We start from the raw sequence: 20,296 nt of genomic DNA, 5'->3' as shown, positions 1-20,296 counted from the left end.
GGCTATATAATGGGTTTCCCATCATTAAGACACAGACTACTACAGTGATGGGCACCGTATGAGAACCTAAACAGATGATGAAAAGGCAAGAACAATTAGATTAATTCCAGGCAAGTGAGTTTGGTGTGTAAGCTCAAACCCAACATTATTTCTATAACACTTCTTTTACTCCAATTGTGTGGTCTTAGGGGAACAGGGTGCAATTTCCCAGGTTACTGTTAGTAATGACCACATCACTAATTTTAAGGACCTTGGATCAGATGTTAAAATGTTGTAGGTTGGTTAATCTTAATTGTTCTCACTGTTTTTGTATCCCTTTCCAATTCCTTACCTGCGCTGCTGTTTCCTCTGTTCGTCTTGTTCTTAAGTCTCTCTTACCCAGGGGAATTTACTTGACATTAAGTTAAGTTGCTGACTGTTGAAAATACCTGCACTAAGACAGCAGAATTGTTAGTACGTATTTAAATAGTAAGATAGTGCATATTCTGTATTTTGCATCTTGAAAGTTGATTAAGCTAACAGATACTCATGCCATGTGGGAGCATTTTACTATGCAATACCTTGACTGACCTCCATTTGCCATCCTGCACTGCTCTGCACCCCATCAGGGTTGACTGGACTTTTTTCCTGTGTGCCCTCTTGGATCATGGTGAACAAATGTCACCTCCTTTTTTTAAATGCTGGTGTGCAACCAGCTGTACATTCCTGGATTCAGCACCTACCTAGCTGTATTACACTACAGTACTGTGCTATGGCTTGTGTACCTGCTGCATAGGGAATGGATCTCCTGGCCCTCTGGGGAGAATTGAAGTCCTTGAGATGAAATATTGTAATAAAAACTACTGGGATGGCAAGCAATGCTGAATAAAAGGCAAGGTTCTCAGATCTATCTGCTCATAAGAAAGCAAAGACTAATAACTGATGATATCTGGAGAAATACAGCAGGTACTACTGACATGGCTTCAGAGTAACATCTAATATATAGCTGTTAGTGTGTCTCAGGTTTGTGTGAACTTCTCTGGGTAGACAAGTCATTAGACCATAACTACTCTGGGCAGAAGATCTGCCTCCACATGTTCTGTGAAGCACCATATGCATTTAAAAAGCCATGAAAATAAAAATTACATGAACTTATGAGACAAAAACTGGACTTCATACTAATGTTCACTTCAGAAGATTCTAACACCCCTGCCTATCTTTCCTTACAATACTTGAGTTCCCAAATGGCACTGCAAAGGGCCATGGAGACCATTCTCTTCTTGGCTTTCTGTAGCCAACAGGCTCCAGAGGTGATGGTTAGCTATTTAGGAAATGCTGAATAAGTGTGTGCTTATTGCCTGTGATCTTTTTTTCTTCTTCTTCTTCCACTTCTTTCACTTGCATTCTCTCTCTCATTCTATCTAATACCTGTTTTCTTGCTTGCAGTTTGTTCATAAGGGGGGAAAAGGGGGAATGTGAGTAGCTAGCCTGAGATTTCTCCTGCTTCAGGCACAAAAGAATCCATGAAAGCACCTATGAGGTTAGGAAGCTCCAGGTTAAAACAATAGTAATATTGTTAATTTTAGGTATTCCAAAAAAATCTTTATTTTCTATATAGATTTATTGAAGGAAACAAAATAGAAACCATTTCAAGAAATGCATTCCGTGGCCTTCGTGATCTGACTCATCTGTAAGTCGTTTAACACTTATTACAAATCATTTATACTTGAATAAAGCTGGGTATTCCAAGACTTGTGCTTAAGGCACGTCTGTAATTGCTTTTACTGTTAATGTTGAGAGTCCAAATGTTTTTGAAGATAACTGGTTTTCATGCTGCGTAAGACATTTCCATCTTAATCTCTGTATGTCAACTAACTTGGACCATTAACAAATGTGAATAGCAATACATGTCCTTTACAAATGATCACTGTTCTGGTAGTGCTACAGAATTTTAACCTGTCTTACACACATGCTCAAATCACTTAGGACCTGACCATGCAATCTTTGCTCACTAAAAGAGTTCTCATTAACACATTAGATATTACGTATTAGAGAAGGATTAACATTCAATTTCTTCTCAGCAATTTACTACTTGTTTGCTTCATTGTTTCATTCCACCTTGGTGATGATGGAAATAGTTTGGCTTATTTCTCTTTTGTTTCTAGTAAGCTTCAATTTGTGTCCTTGGGCAATAACAAAGTTTCACAAACCACAGCATGCTGAGTACTTAACTCATTCTTGATTCTAGCAGTTACCATCAGTGCTCGGCTTGTCAAATCATTAGCTTTATTTATGTGATATTAGATTGGGTAGGAGTCAAGATGATAATTAGGTTGAGTTCTAACTTTCTTTTCTAGTTCTTTGGCTAACAACCAACTTAAAGCTCTGCCCAGGGATGTCTTCAGTGACTTAGATTCTCTGATTGAACTGTAAGTAATTAAAATCTTTATATTGGCTTTCTATTGTTATGAGACTTTTAATCTGGCTTTAAATTTCATTTTTTTAGTAGCTAAAATATTCATATTAAAAAGAAATGCATATTGTGTCACATTAGATTTTCACATTTTAATATTGTTGGCCCTACAGAATCTTATAAATTAGACTTTATGAATTATTTTGCACAATAATGCCGGGACCTGCATTATTGCATCTTATTTGCTGGTTCTGATGTAAATTTTAAAGTAAAAGGGGCACCATCAACTTTATAATTATACTTTGTCTGAACTTTTTTTTAATTAGTATTACCTAAGGCTCCCCTGAAATTATGATTGTTGAAAGAGATTAGAGAGAAACAGTTTTTCCCCTTCATGTATTTTGCTTAGTTAGGGTGCATCCAGATGAGCACACATGTGCAGGGGTCTGCATTTCCCATGGCACAAATAGCAGTGTCTCATATTTGTGCTGTTGCTTTCTGCCCCCAGTATGCCCTATACACACACTCTGGCATACAGCAAATTGTGCTAGGTGGGGTAGGGGAGGCTGGTGCTGACCCCAGCAGCCTTACCTGGGTCCTGGGGGCCTCCTGGGGCAGCAGCAGCACTAATCTGGCCACATGGAGCCTAGCCAGAAGTCAAAACATAGCTCCAGATGGCCAAGGTCCATTTCTGGTGGAGCACACTACTGCCATGTGTGCCATGCCACTTTTTTTGCAGGTTTTTTTTTTATACCAGGATTTCCTGGTGTCAAATTTTGGTGCTGCACTGCAAATTAGCAATGTGGCAAACAGGTGCATGTGTGCTGCATGTAGCTGGCGGCAACTCAAACAGTTGGGAGGAACTGCAAACTGCATGCTCGCACTCATCTGGACGTGACCTTAGTGTCAATATTTTTTTTCAGTATACTCAGTCAGTTCAGTTTCCCTTATTGTTTGCTTATATATTCATATAGTAACAAGGGAAAGCGAAATATGTTAAAGAACAGGAAAGTCTAGTTATAAAAATCATCAGCTGGCTCCAGGGCAGGAGACATACCTGAGACAGCAGAGATCTCATTTTTTGGAATGAAACAGACATTGCATGTATGGTGAAACTTTACCAATCTAAACATGCTGTTCTGCTTCAAATGCTTGTGGAATTAGTTTCTCTCTTTTCTGTATTAACCTACCCTAGAAGCTTTACTGATAAGACTACTACTGCCAACCAACTGTGCTCTGGAAGACTATAATAAAGTAAAGGAATTTACAAATTTCAGTAGGACTCAAAGGTAATGGACAGCAGCCTTGCAGTAGACAACCACATTGTGAGGATTTACTACATCGTAGTTCCAGTCCTCCTAACAGGGCGGGGGGCTGGAATTGATGATCTTCCGAGGTCCCTTCCAGCCCTACTGTCTATGTCTATGCCTGTGAGTGACTTTACACATGGATAGTCCATTTAATTAATACATAGGTCAGTTTTAGGATTGGCGCCCAAATTTGCTGTAAGCAACACTTGACAGAGGTGTGAAGAACAATACAATCAGAAAGATAGATGGAAGATCCTTCCCATTTTTTTCAGAATCAATTCAAAACAATTAAATATGTCAAGGTGCTAACAATTCTGCAGTTTTCCTATTACTACCAATCATTTCAAATATGTTTATTTCTGTGTGTCTTTTTAGAGATTTAAGGGGAAATAAATTTGAGTGTGACTGCAAAGCCAAGTGGTTGTTTTTGTGGTTAAAGATGACAAATTCCACTGTTTCTGATGTCCTGTGTATTGGTCCAGCAGACTATCAGGATAAGAAGTTAAATGATGTCACAAGTTTTGATTATGAATGCACCACTACAGGTATTCAGAATGTATATTTTTAAGCACACTACATGTGATTAAAGATTAGAAATTTAGATTAACCCCATATTACTGTGCAAGCATGATTTGGGGGAGGGAGGAAAGGGTTATATATAAAGCACTTCAAAATAAACGGACAAGCCTTAAAATTGAGAACGTTACATTTAAAGATCACCATAAGTCAATGAGGGTTTTTGTTTGGATTTAGCAATAAAAAGGACAAGAAATTTGAGTTTTCAAATTCTATATGGCTTTATTATGACTCACTTTGTGACTCAACGTTCATCACAGAATTTTTGCTATTGTCTGGAATAAGGCCATATATCTATGTCAGAAGAGCTTCCTGAAATCTATCTAATTTTCACAGAAAGCCAATGAACAGAAGACTAAAGTATCTGTTATCTTCATTCAATAGGCCATGGCTTAGTAGTATAACAAATATGTGTCAGCACTATTTCCAGTACTTAATTATTCAGCTCCATAAGAATGGAGAGAAATATTGGATAATACTAGTGCATGGCTTAGCATTTTGGCTTTTATTTTAGATAGCAAATGCCATCAATAGAAAGTGGAGAGAAACTTGCATGAAGTTTGTCTGAGTACTGCAGTCTAAACAAATTATCTATATATTATATTATTAAAATCATCTGCTACTAATGTTAGGTTATTCTTGTATGCAATGAAAACAGACTCCCAGTCTCTATGGTGCACTCTTATTAGCATTATTTGAGTTCTCATCTCCACAAAACCAAACTGTTATATGTGTGCTAGAGCGCTTAAATTTTTGTTTAAAAGACAATATACCTGTTTATTACCAGAATTGTAAAGGCTTGAAATATAAGCCAGGCACAACATATAAAAAAGAAAAAGAATGAACTCTAAATCAAAACTCCAAGATACAGCAGAAGCAGCATATGTGGAAAATGATAATCCCTTATATAGGCAAAACAATGTCAAAAACAGAAGAGATTTACATGGCCGTGAACTGTACAAAACCCATCAACCTGCAATGCTTCCTTATTAGGGATAAATATGACCTCATACACCCTGGAGTTTACATTAGAAACATGTTGTTCTGTCTCAGATGTTTGTGGAAGTAGCCTCTATATTTTCTGTATTAGCATACCCTAGAAACTTTACTGACAAGCTACTACTGTAATCAGAGAAACACTGGGACTATGTAGTACATAGACACTATATAGTCTATATATAGTATGGAGCACTGTCAGACCTCAAGCCATTTCATTGCTAGTTGATATGATCAAAGAACAAGCATATCATCTCACCAATGTGGGCTTCATAAACAATATGCTTGTCACAAACCCATCCATGGGGGATCCCCAGGGCCCTCAAATTCCTTCTTACTGAGCTGCCATTTGCTTCAAGGAAGAGACTGAGGTTGTCCTAATACATCTCCATATCCTTAATACCCCTGCACCTCAGTTCCTATACCTTTAACATGGGCTCTGCAGCTGCAATAAGGGACCTCTGCTGGCCTCAAGTGGCCCCAACTTTTAGGGTACGAGAGAAAAAAAATATAGGTCCCCCTCTCTATGGAGAAGGTTAGCCTGGAATATAACTTGCCCAGAAGTTACTCTTTCCACAGGCAAGAAAGTGTTTTATTATAAAACATGAAGCATAAGAAACCAGTAACCATATGTTACAAGCAGAAATTTATGAGTAAACAGAGAGATTTATGAGTAAACAAGTAAAAGAAAATACATTGACCTGTTCTTACCCTACACCTTAAATCCAAAGATGCAGTCCTTAGCCAGCTTTAAGAGTCTAATTGCAATCTGTGGCTTTGATCCTTTCCATCAGGGCCTCCTGCATTCCCCTCTCAGTTTGTCTTACCTAGCCTCCTGGGCTGGGGGACTCTGCCTCTCCTTTGTACCTGGCAAGACTAAAAACCAAGCCATATTTTTTAGCATGGATTAAGCACCTTTGCCAGTATGGTTATTAACATATATCACCCTGTCATTTCTAGGTGGCTCACACTATGCCAGAGGTATAGGTTTTAGCCATGTTGGTCTAAGGATATAGGCAGACAAGGTTTCATAGTTTCATAGTTGTTAGGGTCAGGAGAGACCTGAACAGATCATCTAGCCTGACCCCCTGCCACAGGCAGGTATGAATGCTGGGTTCACAAGACCCCAGACAGGTGATCATCCAATCTCCTCTTGAATTTGCCCAAGGTAGGGGCGAGGACTACTTTCCTGGGAAGTTGGTTCCAGATTTTGGCCACCCTAACTGTAAAATATTGCCTTCTGATCTCTAACCTAAACTGATCCAGCTAGGCGTTAGGCTTCTTAAAATGTAAATATATCATTGTCTGGCCAGACCCAGGCTTCTGGGCCTCTTAGCACCATATGACCAAAACACAAACCAGGTCAAATTCTAATTCTCAGCCACTGACTCTTCTAAGTGTGAACCATGAGGGGTTCAAAGTAATCACTGCCTTACTAACACAACCTAAGCTGAAATATAAAGATACATCAGAATTGCATTATAGAAAATCCTATAACACATAGAGATAGGAGAACACAGCTTCACACTAGCAACAAAACGAGATAAGTAAGTCTAATATAGGAGAATATCCATGGATGCCATACTGTGAACCACTTAATTTTGTCTTGGGTTAACTCCATGACAATGCTTTAATTTTTAATAACAGTACAAGTGCAAAATGCTGAAGAGGCAGAGCTGTGGTGGAGGGCCTTAACACGTGTTTGGCAAGGTACAGTTTTTATCCCAGTAATGGGAGATAAATCTGTTTCTTCAGGGAGTGTGCTGTCTCTGAGACAGCCTCCTGCTTTGAGTGCAGAGCCAAATGCTGGTACTTTTTTGAGTTTTCCTCCTGGCTCCACTATTTTCTGTGTGTGGCATCAGACAGGTCACTTCACAGATAGGGAATGTAATGATAGAAAAGTTAAGTTGGAATGAATGTACCCACACTTGTTCTTTGAGGATTAACTAATTTGCTAACTAATGTGAGTATGCTGTTTTGAAGGTGTAAAGCAGTATAAACCATAAGTATTTAGGGTATTATTCTCCCTTCCTACTTGCTGATGATGATTCTGCTGTTTGTTCCTTTCTTTATCCTGTCCACATCAGTTTCAGAATTGGTCACATTAATCTTCAACATCACTTTTCCCTCTTTATCATGCCTGGTTTATCAAAATCTTCAGTGATTCCTGCATTTCAATGATCTATGCTAAACATTACAGATATAATATGGGTAACTCACAAAACACCTTTGATAGCATTAAGAATTTGCTTGGTAGGATTTGCACCACAGTGGCTAACTTGCTATACTGATGCAATGAAAACAGTAGTGAGATGTTATACAATTCAATAACACACTTCCTACTATGTCAGATGATTAAAATAGTAAGAAATTTAATAAGTATTTTTTCTCTTGTTTGCGTTTTGTTTTTTTTGCATTTCTCACAGTGAGGACAATTAAAGCAGAAGAAACAGTTTCATTTTTGTTTTCAGTCAATGTTTGTTTCTTTTTAAAAAACTGCTTCCAGATTTTGTAAAAGTCTATTTTTATAGGGCCTGATTCTCATGGTTACTCAAACCATTTTACACTGCTCCAACAGCATAAATGAGTCTTAAAATAGGTGTAAGTCTGGCAATGTATATAGCTCTTAATGGCTAGGGACAGAAGTTATACATAAACTGGTTTAAATGATCAGAAACTGATTTAAACCTGTAACAGAACATAAATTCAGTGCAGATAAACCAGTTTCAAAATGGCTGAAACTGGTTTAAGATAAATCTGGTTGAAAATAGTATCAGACTTAACTGACTTGGGTCAAACTGGTTTATTCAATGTCTGTCCCAGACCTTTTCCAGGTTTAAGTTGAACCAGAGTCCCCCAGCATCTCGGATGCTTTGCAGCCCTTGGTTGGGCTGGGCTGTCTGCTGCAGAGACCGTGGCTGGCTCTGCCCCTCTGCTCCCTACCCAGAGCACCGGCGGAGACTGTAGGCATAGCAGGGTCTGTTTGGCTTCCCTCTGCCTCACCCCCTCACCACTTGCTGCTCAAGCAGGGATTCCTTCCCCTTCCCCTGCCCCCATCTTCCACAGCATGGACCCCAGCCCCATGGACCATAGCCAGCCTGTGGTATGCTAGCTAAAGCTGAAAGGTGTCTCCAATTTCACTGGGACAGGACAAAGGCAGACAGGACAGTGTCCCCTTAGGGCTTTTCGGAGCTAATCAACAGGTCAGCTGGTAACGTCCCTCTGTTCCTTCCTTGGAAAAAGCTGTTTAAGAAGAGCTTGAACCAATGAGAGAGGCTTTTCTTTTCTTAAGGGGTTGCTAAATGCTGTGTTATCAGCTCCCTGATGGCTCCCTTGTGTGCTAGGTTTGCTGCAGACTGTATAAGGAAGCAGGGAGAGAGAGATTGAAAAGCTCAGTATCATCAACAGATGTATGCATTCCACACCCCAACTTTGCCTCAGAGTGCTAGCTGGGGGCCGGGGTATGGCAACACGCCCACCCCTTAAGCAGTGAGCAGGGAAAAGCCTGGGACTGTGCAGGCAGGTTGGGGTTTAAACCTCTCCCTAATCAGAGCATCCTGCCAGGGCCTGGCCATGCCCCCCGCCTCAACTCAGCAGTGTGGGAAGGAAGGGAGGGCTGCTCTACAGTCCCCCAGCTTCTAGCCTGAGCCACTGCAGGCATGTGCCTGCATTTCCTCAGTTCCGAGAGAATGTCTGTACACCTGCAAACTGGTTTAACCTAGGCAAGCTAGACCTAGGCAAGTATGCAAAGATTGAATCAATTCAGGCTCAGGCTTTTTGAACATCTGTCCCAGGTAAATATGGCTATATACCTAGGACTAACTATTGCAAATTAGAGAAGATGTGAAATTAAAATGCAGCACCCATTCCAAACTAATCCTGTGTGAACATACTTGTTTCACACTGAGTAAATTGTGTTTAGTCCACTTCCAAATTGTATGGAAAAGGTACTCTTAGGGCATGTCTTCATGGGGAAGTTACTGCCAAGTATGTTAGGGTATGATTTTTCACAAAATAGCTAATCTGCACTGCATCCCTGTGTAAACACTCTTCAAGTATAGTAAAGATAAGACAGCTTATTCCAAAGCATTGCCACTCCAGAATACCACTCAGGAGTAATTTAAATTATATTTACTGCAAGTATTCACATGGGGAGTCAGTGCTGAATAGTTACAGCACCATGAAGTCATGCACAAACTTACCTTGCAGTAAATTCCCCATGTAGATAAACCTTTAGCAAAGCGTAGCAGAACAGCTTTTACATCTGCTTTTCTGTGCAATTCTTAAAGGCTTGCCTACACAGGGCCACTCAGGAAAGTTAATCCAAATTAATTAAACATGTGAATCTAAGGCTAACGCAAATTAAGGCTATTTTAATTGTGATTGAGCGTGTCCATACAGAAGTTTAATGTGATTTAATTAAGGTGATTTAATTTAGTGCATTTTCAGGAGTGTGTTCTTGTTCTTCCACTTTATGGCTCTCTTAAACCAGTGGTTTTCAAACTTCTTAGAGTTGCATAAACCTTTCAAATCACTTCTTCTGCCACACAATCCCTACCCTTATCCTGTGAGCTGATGCAGGGCTTGGCAGCCCAGCCCAACAATGGCAATACATTGCCTCAAAGCCCACTTCACCATTACCATCAATCTCTTTAAGGAACCCCTGATAACCTGTTGGGAAACTGCAATGTTCTGCAGAACACAGTTTGGAAACCACTGTACAGTGCTAGAGCAGTCAATGTAAAACAGGCCCATCTTGTGTAAATTTAGGGATATACTTGACTTGTTGGCATTTATTTACAGTTTAACTCTATATGAAGTACAGTGTCCCATAGTCTAATATTTTCAATATGCAGTAAAAGTATTATGTCAACTCATTTTATCTTTTAATGCTATTTATCTACTGATTTCAATGAAAATATGATTGGTAGGATTTTCACTATTACTGATCCAGTAACAAAGGGAACTTTGTGTCAGCTGTGAATCAAAATACCTTGGTTAGCTCTGTATAATTGCTGAATAAGCTGGGGACCATGTTATCTGACTTAATTTACCAGCTTCAGATACTTGACTTGATGCTGTTTCAATATGGTTCTGAGGTCAAGACAGACCTCAGAACCTTTCATTGTCAGTGATAGATTTTTGATAAATTCTCTTTCACATTTTCAATTATACATTTTTCATATATTTTGATAATTGGTAAGCCTATTTTGAAAATTGATAAGACTAGAGTTACTGTTCCATCCTGAACTGAATTTTTATGATTTATGTATTTGTTTATCTCCATGTACTTTGCTACAATTTTCTCCAGTCTTCATTTTTCCAGTGGAGTTGAAGATAATTCACTCTGTTTGAAACAGGATCTGCTACTTAAATAATGCAGGAGAGCTTTCCAAAAAGCTCCATGCTTTAGTTCTGGTAGTCCCCAGAAAAAAGGAGGCTCTTTTTTCCTTTTTTAGCTGTGGGATGGTGGACTTTTTGTTTATTTAATTTTAGCCATCTGGTTTACCCTCCAAGTGATCCTTGTATGCAAGCATGGGTATAAACACCTCAAAAATTTGAAAACAGTTAAGGGTCGCTCTGAAGAGGTCATGCTTTTACCTAGCTTTGAACTGCACAGAACGGGTGTTGAGGGGAGTGGTCAGGGTGAGGGCCTGATTTAAAAATTAACCAAAGTTCATTAGCAGCGGCCTTTCCTGACTAAGCAAATTAGTATGTACAATATAGAATAGGTAGTCTAGTACATAGTGGTATCTCTGTGTCTATATGAATCTTCAGCCTTCTGGAGGAGTCTACATATAACTGTCCTGCTCCTTGTCTGTAGGTCTTATAACTTACCACCACAGTTTCCTTCAAAGCTCTGTTCACACTTCTCTTTATCAGCCAGCAGCTGTCACTAAGGTGTTCCTCCATACAAATTGCACTCTATGACTCTCCAAACTATTACTGAATCATAATAGGTATCAAATTCAGACCTGAGCCCTTTCAGCTTTGCCACAGATACAGTCAGTTCCAAGCTACTCACCTGGCCTGTTTTAGAATAAAATGTTTATGTAGGCAGAGTTTTCAGAGGAAATTTAGAGAGCCTATGGGGACGTGGTCCCCTAACTCCCTTAGGCTGATTTGAACACCTTAGGCTTAGAATCTAGAATAAGTTTTCCACCATATAACAATGTCAAGGTAGGTCAAATATTAAGCTACACTACTTAAAAGTGCCCCTTTAAAATGTTATTTGTATTCTATTGATTAAAATCTCGCCTTCACAGGTATGGACTAGATGAGATGGGTTTAACCTCACATAGACTTAAGAAGAATTTCACTTTCTGTCTGCTTCCATTGCAGAGATGAGTAGGCTGAATAAATAACAGGTTGCAAATGCAGACAAAGGGCTCAACTCCTGCTTCAGATTTACATAATAACAAGATGCTACACAGAGCAAATAAGTATCCGTGTATCTAAAGTTACAGCTGAGCACAAAGTCTTGTTTCTTTGTGTGAAATCTTAACTCCATTGGAACCAGTGGTAAAATTTCTTCTGACTTAATGGAATGAATATTTCACACACTCTTTTAATCATCTAGCGCATGGTATCCATCTTTCTTTCTAAGCAAGACAGTAATCTGATTTCACAGGTATCAGGAAAAAGAGTTTGCAGAATTTGCAGCGAACAACAATGGCCTGTCTTGGTCTCCTTGGTCCATCTACACATGCAGTGAATGTGACATGATAAACTCTGAAGCAGTTTGCACCAGAGTACATGGCTCCTGGGCACAGCATCTACATGTGTGCCTGGGACAGGAGCACTTTGAGCCAGGGTGGAGCAGACCTGAGCTGGCAGGAGCCTTGTGGGGTCAGCCTGGGCTCCAGGCAGTGGCAATGCCTGGGCTCTAGGAAGTGGCAATGGGTAACATAGGGACTCGCTGGGGCATGAGTGCCAAAACTGTGGACCTGTGTGGCTGAATCTCGGAGCCTGCTGTCAGCCCATGGCTGCTCTGCCACAGCTCATGTCACCATCCACATGTGCACTGCAGTGCAGTAAATGATTCTGTTGTAAGATAGTGCTGTCCCTGACAGTACAATCTTATGGTAGAGTTAATTGATTTACTGCACCCTAATACAGTTGCATGTGTAAAAAGTGACACTTCACTGTGGAGCTAATTAGTGACCTCAGTAGTAAAGTACATGTGTAGATGCACCCCTTGTGTACTGTATTTCTCAAGAGCAATTTATGCTGCATAGAGCAGAAGCTCTGTCTCCTGTTGCTGCATGCCTATTTGTCACTGATATGCCCTACATGACTCTTGATTAGAAAGAGCCAGAGGATTTCAAAATAAAGCCATTTTCAGTGTTACCAATTTAAAATCAGCAATATCAACAGTGGGGCATTATGCAGAGGACTCATCATAATGCTTTTTTAACATATGTTTCTAGATTTTGTTGTTCATCAGATTTTGCCCTACCAGTCGGTTTCAGTGGATACGTTCAACTCTAAGAATGATGTCTATGTAGCTATTGCCCAACCTAACATGGAGAACTGCATGGTACTGGAATGGGACCACATTGAAATGAATTTCAGGAGTTATGATAACATCACAGGTATACACATGTCTGATTTATTAGTTAACTTGTGGGACTGTCAGTGTGTAATGGGAGAAGGAAAAATCTCACCTGGGAAGTTCAGTGTTACGTAATGAAATGGCCACCTGATGCTGTTCTCAGCTCTTACCTCATTATTATTGAGTCTTCATTGAAGTCAATGATGGTTATATCTGTACTGTGTCTCTGGCATGTCTCAGGAAGGGTGTCCCATCCACCCACTTCCATTCACATGCATAACAGCTAGAAAGAAATGTGGCAGTGGAGCTGCTCTGGGGATGTTCTCAGTGGCTGCCTTCCAGCAAGGATCCTGAGACCAAGTGCAAGAGGGCACCCCCAGAGCAGTTGCACTGTTGTATTTCTGGGTTTGGTGCACATGAGTGGTCATGGGTGGATAGGGGCAAACCTGAGAGTGTCCCTTCAGGTTCAGGCAAAGGGTGCAATACAGTCACATCAATAATGCAATTAGAATGACTGCTCAGTGTAGTATCGTCCTAGAAATGCATGCTCTTTCAGTAAAAACCCAAAGAAGGCTAGCTGTTGTCTCTAATAATAGTCTAGTGGGTAAGCTGACAATAAGGAAATCTGGGACATCTGGGACACAGTCCCATTTCCTTCCCCCTACCCACCCCACTCTCCTAAGTCAGTGGTGCTGCTACATGCAGAGGTGGGGTGGTGTGGCCTGATGCCTGCCTGCCCACCTACCTGGTGCACCATGCCACTCTATGCCATACCACTCTCCCTCCCTGCCGGACTGTACCTCATACCCCTGTATTTCTGGGATGCTCATTTTAACCAGCTGGCCTGGCCTGGCCTCCAAAGTCTGGGACTGTCCTGGCTAAACTGGGACATATGGTCACCCTACTACTGGGGGAGACTTGTGTGGATTCTGATCCTCTCAATTACTGTGCAAGAGCTGAACCTGGCATTCCCAGTGGTGTTCCTCTGAAGTGGGGCACTAGGACTGTCCATGCACAGGAGTGTGTAGGATCAGAGCCTTGTGTTCAGGACCACACTGGAGATCAGGTCCAAGGTTCATTTAGTTCAGTATTCTGTCTCCAGTAGCAGTCAGTACTAGATGCTACAGAGTGCTGAGGCTGCACAGCAGGCAGACTATCAGGGTTAACATTAACTCATTAAAGTACTACTATTCTGGAAGCCTTCCCTCCTAGTATTAATTTTACCTAGAGACTAAACTGACCTCCTTCATGTTCCATGTGGCTTTTCCTTTGTACACTCATCTAGAAACCTTAGGGTTAAGTCAGCATCACATGCTTGTTAAATCTCTCAGGCCTTCAAATATACAAATTACTACATATGCAAAATAAACACAGAGCACCAGACTCTACTCTCTGTTATCCCTGTGCAACCTCATTAAAACTGATGGGGTAAAGAGAGCAGCATTTTGCCAAATTTGAATGAGTTTTCCTTATGTAAGGATAGCAAATATCTGTGCTTTAGGGAGGACTTTTCAAAGCTATCTTGTAGCTTTATGCAGCATGCTGTGGAAGATACCAGGGTTGAACCTAAGTGATTTTGCTGACCTTACATTTTTAGGGGACAGCATGGTCTTTTGCAAAAAGAAATGGCATTAGAAGCAGAGGCACAAGGAGTCTAAAGAGTCTAAAGGGGTATCAGTCTAAAGAATATTTTAACCCTTCACAAAGCAGGATTTCTATATCAAATTCACAATGTTAAAAATGAGAGAATACCTCAGAGGGAGAATACCTTAGAGGCTTTCTTGATCACTGGGTCAACTGCCTTCATTTAATGAATTTATGTGCCTGGAGGCAGCATCTCTTTTTCAGGAATGGCTGTTTGGCACACTCCAGTGCCTAGTAATCCACCAAGACTGGGAAGCTGGTATGAAAACCTAAAAGGCTGCTGCGTTTGCCTGAGTATTTAGTCAAAATTCAGGCCCTTTCAGGGTTGTTTCCACAAGTCAGGTATACTCATGGCTTAATCTTCTTTACTTACAAAAATGTGCCTAACTTTCTGTTTCTTAACACACAATGGAAACAAACAACAGCAGTCTGCCATTCCAGCGAGTTCTGTGCCAAGAAGCTCCATCCTTTTGCTTCCTCTCAAGATAACATTCACAATTGCCTCTGCTGGCTTATTCCTTCAGCATAACCAGCTTTCAACCCGTATTTGAGCCCATGTACTGGCACCAGGAAAATTCCTGGATTGGCCATATATCTCATCTAGCACCTCTGGTGACTGCCTCCATGTCTGTGGCTGTTTTTATAGCATTCTGAGTATAGACACATGTACCCTTGTTTCAAAATGGGAACATTTCAAGCCAGGGAATGATACAAAGGTAGCAAAATTACTCCAATTTCAGTACAGCTTCATCTAGTGTTAAAATTGGAACAGTCTTGCTACTTTTGTACCATACCTGAAATGTCCACAAGTGACTATTAGAATGAAACAGCTATAGCTTTTTTGAAACAGGTCCAAATGTACATATGTCTGCACTCAAAGGTACTTGATAACTCCTTTTCTTGAGCCTGAAGTAAACTGTTTTAGACACTGTTTGGCTTTCATGAGCACTATAAATGTTTTTGGATGCAGGACCTCCCATTAGTAGCTATTAGCACTTTTAAAGATCACTTTTGAAAAAAACATATTTACTTACTATTAAATATTGCACAGTCTGTGGAAGTGGGGATGCCAGGGAGAAGTAGGATCCTCAGACAAAGCTATCTATCTACTTGGAGAAGAAGGAAAAGCCGAAGACCTGCCATGGGCAAATATGAATAGCATGCTCAGTTATACGTGTTTCAATATCACACTGCCAGAAGAATAATGAAATGTTGTCAGACCTCTGGGGCTAAGGACAGAAATTACACATAAACTGGTGTAAGTGATCAGAAACCAATTAAAATCTGTAAAATAACAGACGCTCAGTCACATAAACCTCTTTCAAAATGGCCAAAACCAATTGAAAATAAACCTGGATAGATGTATAATCAGACTTAACTGATTTAGGTTAAATTGGTTTATTGAATTTCTGTCCCAGATCTCTAGATTCAAGTTAACTCGTAGTCCCCTAGCATCCCAGGATGCTTTGCACCTCTCCCATAACACCCTCCCCCTCCCCAATGGTGGACAGGCTAGCTTTGGCCCAAGCTGTCTGCTTCAGCTGAGCAGGGAGGTAGGCTCTAGTGCTCCGCCCCTCCCCAGCTTCTGGTCTGAGTCACTGCAGGTGTGTGGCTGCATTTCCAGAATCAAAAGTGAATGTCTGTTCACTTGCTTATCAGTTAAATCTATGCAGCTTAAACTAACCTGCAAAGATTGAATCAGCCTTGGGACTTTTAACTGTCTGTACTTAGCCAGAGAGCCATGAGAAGGATATCATGTGGGGTGTCAGTGGAAGGGTTTATTACAGTTCAAGGGTTTTGTGAGCAAGTGTCCACAAAGCCATTGCTGGAGTCCATGTGGATGTGGTTTATTTGACTCTCATTCTAGAGCAGGGGCGGGCAAAGTTGGGCCCATGGGCTGGAGATAGCTGACAGTAGACTCCATTTACCAGCAGTCCCTGCCCACATGGCTGGGGCCAGTCTCCATAGAGACCGCAGTCACAGCTGCTGTGTGATTAGCTGTGTTGGGGTTGTCATGGAGACTGGCCCCAGCTGTGCTGGCAGAGTGTGTGGCAGGGCAGGGGGGCTGCTTCAGAGCCACGGGGATCTTGCAGATTTTTTCTGGTTAGAATCTTGCGCCCCACAGCATGCAGGCTGCAGATCATGGCTCTGCCCTGGCCCTGACCAAGCTGTCCCCACCGCACGATCCTAGCAGCTCCAGAGCAGCCCCTGCCCTGCCACCTGCCCTGCCAGCATGGCTGGGACTAGTCTCCATGGCAACCCCAGCCTTGCTATCACAGGCAGCTGTGGCTAGGGTCTCCATGGAGACCAGCCCCAGCCATGCAGGCAGGGGCTGCTGGGAAATGGAGTCTAGCTGCTGGCTGGATCCGCCATTTTGCCCACCCCTGTGATAGACAAAATTCTTTTTTCCCCCCTAGGTATAGCATTTCCACAAATCAGTTTGGTGGTCTCCACCTTAATGTTATGTATTACACCTTAGCATTTATTAGTATGGCCCAGTCTGGCAATTACTGTATTCCTAAATATTTTGACTTTAATTTAACTATTTAAGATATTTGGACTCTTTAGAAGTTTATACTCAGTATTGCCTCTGCTGTACTCTCTACTGTTTCTATGCTTGTCATTATAGGTGAGGATATCCTATAACACAGGATGTGTCTAGGTCCTTAAAATTTGGATTCACGGAAAATGACTGAAACATTTTAATGAAAGGAACAGAAACAGAGTCAAGTTCAGCATTTAGAGATCATTTTGCCTTTCTCTTCTTGTTTGCGAATATTTTGTATATATTTCCATTGGCATTAATGGAAGTAACACTCAGACTTGCCTGGAACAAGAAGAGAGAGGCTATACTCCACTTGGTTCAGTTTGAATAGGTCCCCACAATATTTCCAAAGGAAATAACGTAGCATCACTTGAGTGGATGATTTTTCTGTTGCACCATAAATTGACTGGTTTAGATCATTTATATTTTAGGGCTATAAGATCTGGCTTAATAAATTTGTTAGACACTGTGGGGAAGAGCGTATTAGAAAGGTGTTTGGACAGAGGAAGGAGTAGAGTTTGGGATAAAAATAAATGGGCATTTTAGGAAAACATCACTTGCATTTCTTCAGAACCCTGCTGTTGCTTAATATCCAAAGCAGATTTTCCTTTCCTGTTGCTGCTGCAAAAATGTAGTATGCCTGATGCAGTCTGAAAAGAAAGCACTGCTGCATGTTGCCATGTAATAGAACAGGAAGATAAATGAGTAGCAGAAAGATAATAAAATGAGAGATGAGGAAGGAAGGGCACTTGGTAAATCTCTCTCTCTGTTTGAATGGTTGAACTGTATTGTACTAACATTTTTGCTTTTTCTTTGAGCAACAGGGCAATCCATAGTGGGATGCAAAGCCATCCTGATTGATGACCAGGTCTTTGTGGTGGTGGCACAGCTTTTTGGTGGCTCACACATTTACAAGTATGACGAAAGCTGGACAAAGTTTGTCAAATTCCAAGACATTGAAGTCTCTCGCATTTCCAAGCCAAATGATATTGAGCTGTTTCAGATAGACAGCGAAAGGTTTTTTGTCATAGCAGATAGCTCTAAAGCTGGCTTGTCTACTGTTTATAAATGGAACAACAAAGGATTCTACTCTTACCAGTCTCTGCATGAGTGGTTCAGGGACACAGATGCTGAATTTGTTGATATAGATGGAAAATCTCATTTAATCCTATCTAGCCGCTCACAGGTTCCCATTATACTACAGTGGAACAAAAGTACAAAGAAGTTTGTCCCACATGGTGAAATACCCAACATGGAAGATGTCTTGGCTGTGAAGAGCTTTAAGATGGAAAATACCCTGTATATTACACTCACAAGGTTTATTGGTGATTCCAGAGTCATGAAATGGAATAGCAAGCAGTTTGTGGAGATACAGGCTCTGCCATCTCGAGGAGCCATGACACTGCAGCCTTTCTCCTTTAAAAATAATCACTACCTAGCTCTGGGAAGCGACTACACATTTTCCCAAATATATCAGTGGGATAATGAGAAGAAGCTCTTTAGATTATTTAAAGAAATTTATGTGCAGGCACCTCGTTCTTTCACAGCTGTGTCAACAGATCGGCGAGATTTTTTCTTTGCTTCCAGTTTTAAAGGAAACACACAGATATTTGAACATATAATTGTTGACTTGAGTTTATGAAGGCTGCTGGAAGAATTTTTGCATACAATGACATTGCAAACAGAAAAAGACCAATTACTCATCTCCTCAAATAGGGTGCATCTGTGGAATTAGTAGGAAGTTTTCTGAATCTTAGAACTTGCATATTAATCAGGGATTGCATTTACTTGGTTAACTGCATGACATGTTCATTTTATCATTTTAAAGACATTTTAAAATCTGTAATTACTCAGAGGAGAGTGTAGTGCTTTAGGATCAACTCTGACATCCAAAAAAACTATGTGGCTTTTACCCAGGAAACTGGATTAGACAAGACATCTCAGAGTTGAGAGAGAAGAGAAAAATAATAATGTCAAACCCAGAAACAATTATTTCCTCTTAAAATAGAATCTCAGTAACCTGGAGTTACTTCAGTCTTAAATACTGTATTCATTGAGGAATTTTGTAAGTTACCATCACATTCAGAAATGTTTGGTTTCTTGAGATTGGTGTCCAGCATCTCTGTTTGTGCTTTATAATAAAATCAAGGACCTGGTTTATGGCCTATTGATGATAAGTAAAATCATTAAAATTATTTGACATTTTTCTGTTTATTTTAAAGAGCACATGTGGATTTTAAAAAAATGCTCCTGCAGGTAATGGATGGACATTCACCTCTAGAACACAACTTTGGGACAAAAGTGACTGAAAATGGCTGTTAGCAGTTTCGTGGATGAGCTGAACTGAGTTGGTCTTAGTCTAGATATAATTTTTTAAACAAGTACGCACAACTGGCACTAGTTCACACCCTTACTGACAATCTCTGTCCAGTGGCCAGTATTTTAATGAGTACAGAAATTGAACTGTTCTCACCCTTAGTGGGGGTCCTGTTTAAATGAGATTGAAACATACTCTGGGTCACCAGGCACAGGAAAGTCTGCCTTGGTGCTGCAGCTCTTCTGTGCAAACACAGAGAACTTCGTTCCACAGAATTCTCCTTCCAGCACATCTCACAGATTCTTCAGTGGGCTAAATTCTCCATTGCTCTAACAAACCCCATTGACATGAAAGGAGCTGTGACTGCTTCAGGTCAGCACTGATGCTTTGCAGCTGACAAAAGGCTTTAAGGATGCCAAACTATACGAACTTTAGTGGATTAAGCATTTACTCATGAGACTAAAACATGTTCAGCAGTCTTTTCAAAGTGTTTAAGCAGAAGGCACACTATAGCATTCATTCATCACAAATGGGTCAGTTCCATCATGCACAGAAACTCTTTCAGAATGAGGAAGAGGAACGGTGCACAGTCAGGTGAACAGAGTCTTTTGCTGGATGGCTGCTCTTAGCATGTGTATGAGACAAGTTTTATTATCACAGAGCCCTCCTCTGATTCCCCAGTAGAATCTGGTTCATTACATTTTCATACTGGATTACCATTTCATTATGAAACTGTTTCTGCTGCACTCTCTCCCTGTCTGATTTATAAAGCTTTGTAAAGTAAGCAGAACAAATTAAACTGTCAATATCTGTTCATAAGCAAGATTATCACGGTCTCTTTGCAGTGATGGAACCTAAATTTCAGTTATTACAACTCTACCTGTCTCTTCTTGGCATACAACACATGCCCAGCATGTGAACAAAACTCTTGGAGAGGATGATGCAAACACATGAAAACATC

The 20,296-nt window shown here is 40.7% G+C and overlaps 1 protein-coding gene across 1 annotated transcript in view; it reads left to right on the top strand.

Annotated features, from left to right (window-relative positions):
- LGI2 (leucine rich repeat LGI family member 2) overlaps nt 1-18,660 on the top strand; it is a 28,090-nt gene extending 9,430 nt beyond the window's left edge. The window contains exons 4-8 of the mRNA XM_090035712.1: nt 1,598-1,669; nt 2,337-2,408; nt 4,078-4,247; nt 12,705-12,869; nt 17,843-18,660. Of these exons, the coding sequence (XP_089891838.1) occupies nt 1,598-1,669; nt 2,337-2,408; nt 4,078-4,247; nt 12,705-12,869; nt 17,843-18,660 (1,297 nt within the window). The remainder of the gene's footprint in view (nt 1-1,597; nt 1,670-2,336; nt 2,409-4,077; nt 4,248-12,704; nt 12,870-17,842) is intronic.
- The last annotated feature ends 1,636 nt before the right edge of the window (nt 18,661-20,296 follow it).

The sequence above is a fragment of the Crocodylus siamensis genome, chromosome 2, assembly GCF_052110815.1.
Source record: "Crocodylus siamensis isolate JL-2025a chromosome 2, ASM5211081v1, whole genome shotgun sequence".
Lineage (NCBI taxonomy): Eukaryota > Metazoa > Chordata > Crocodylia > Crocodylidae > Crocodylus > Crocodylus siamensis.
This window is presented reverse-complemented; position numbering and strand designations above follow the sequence as displayed.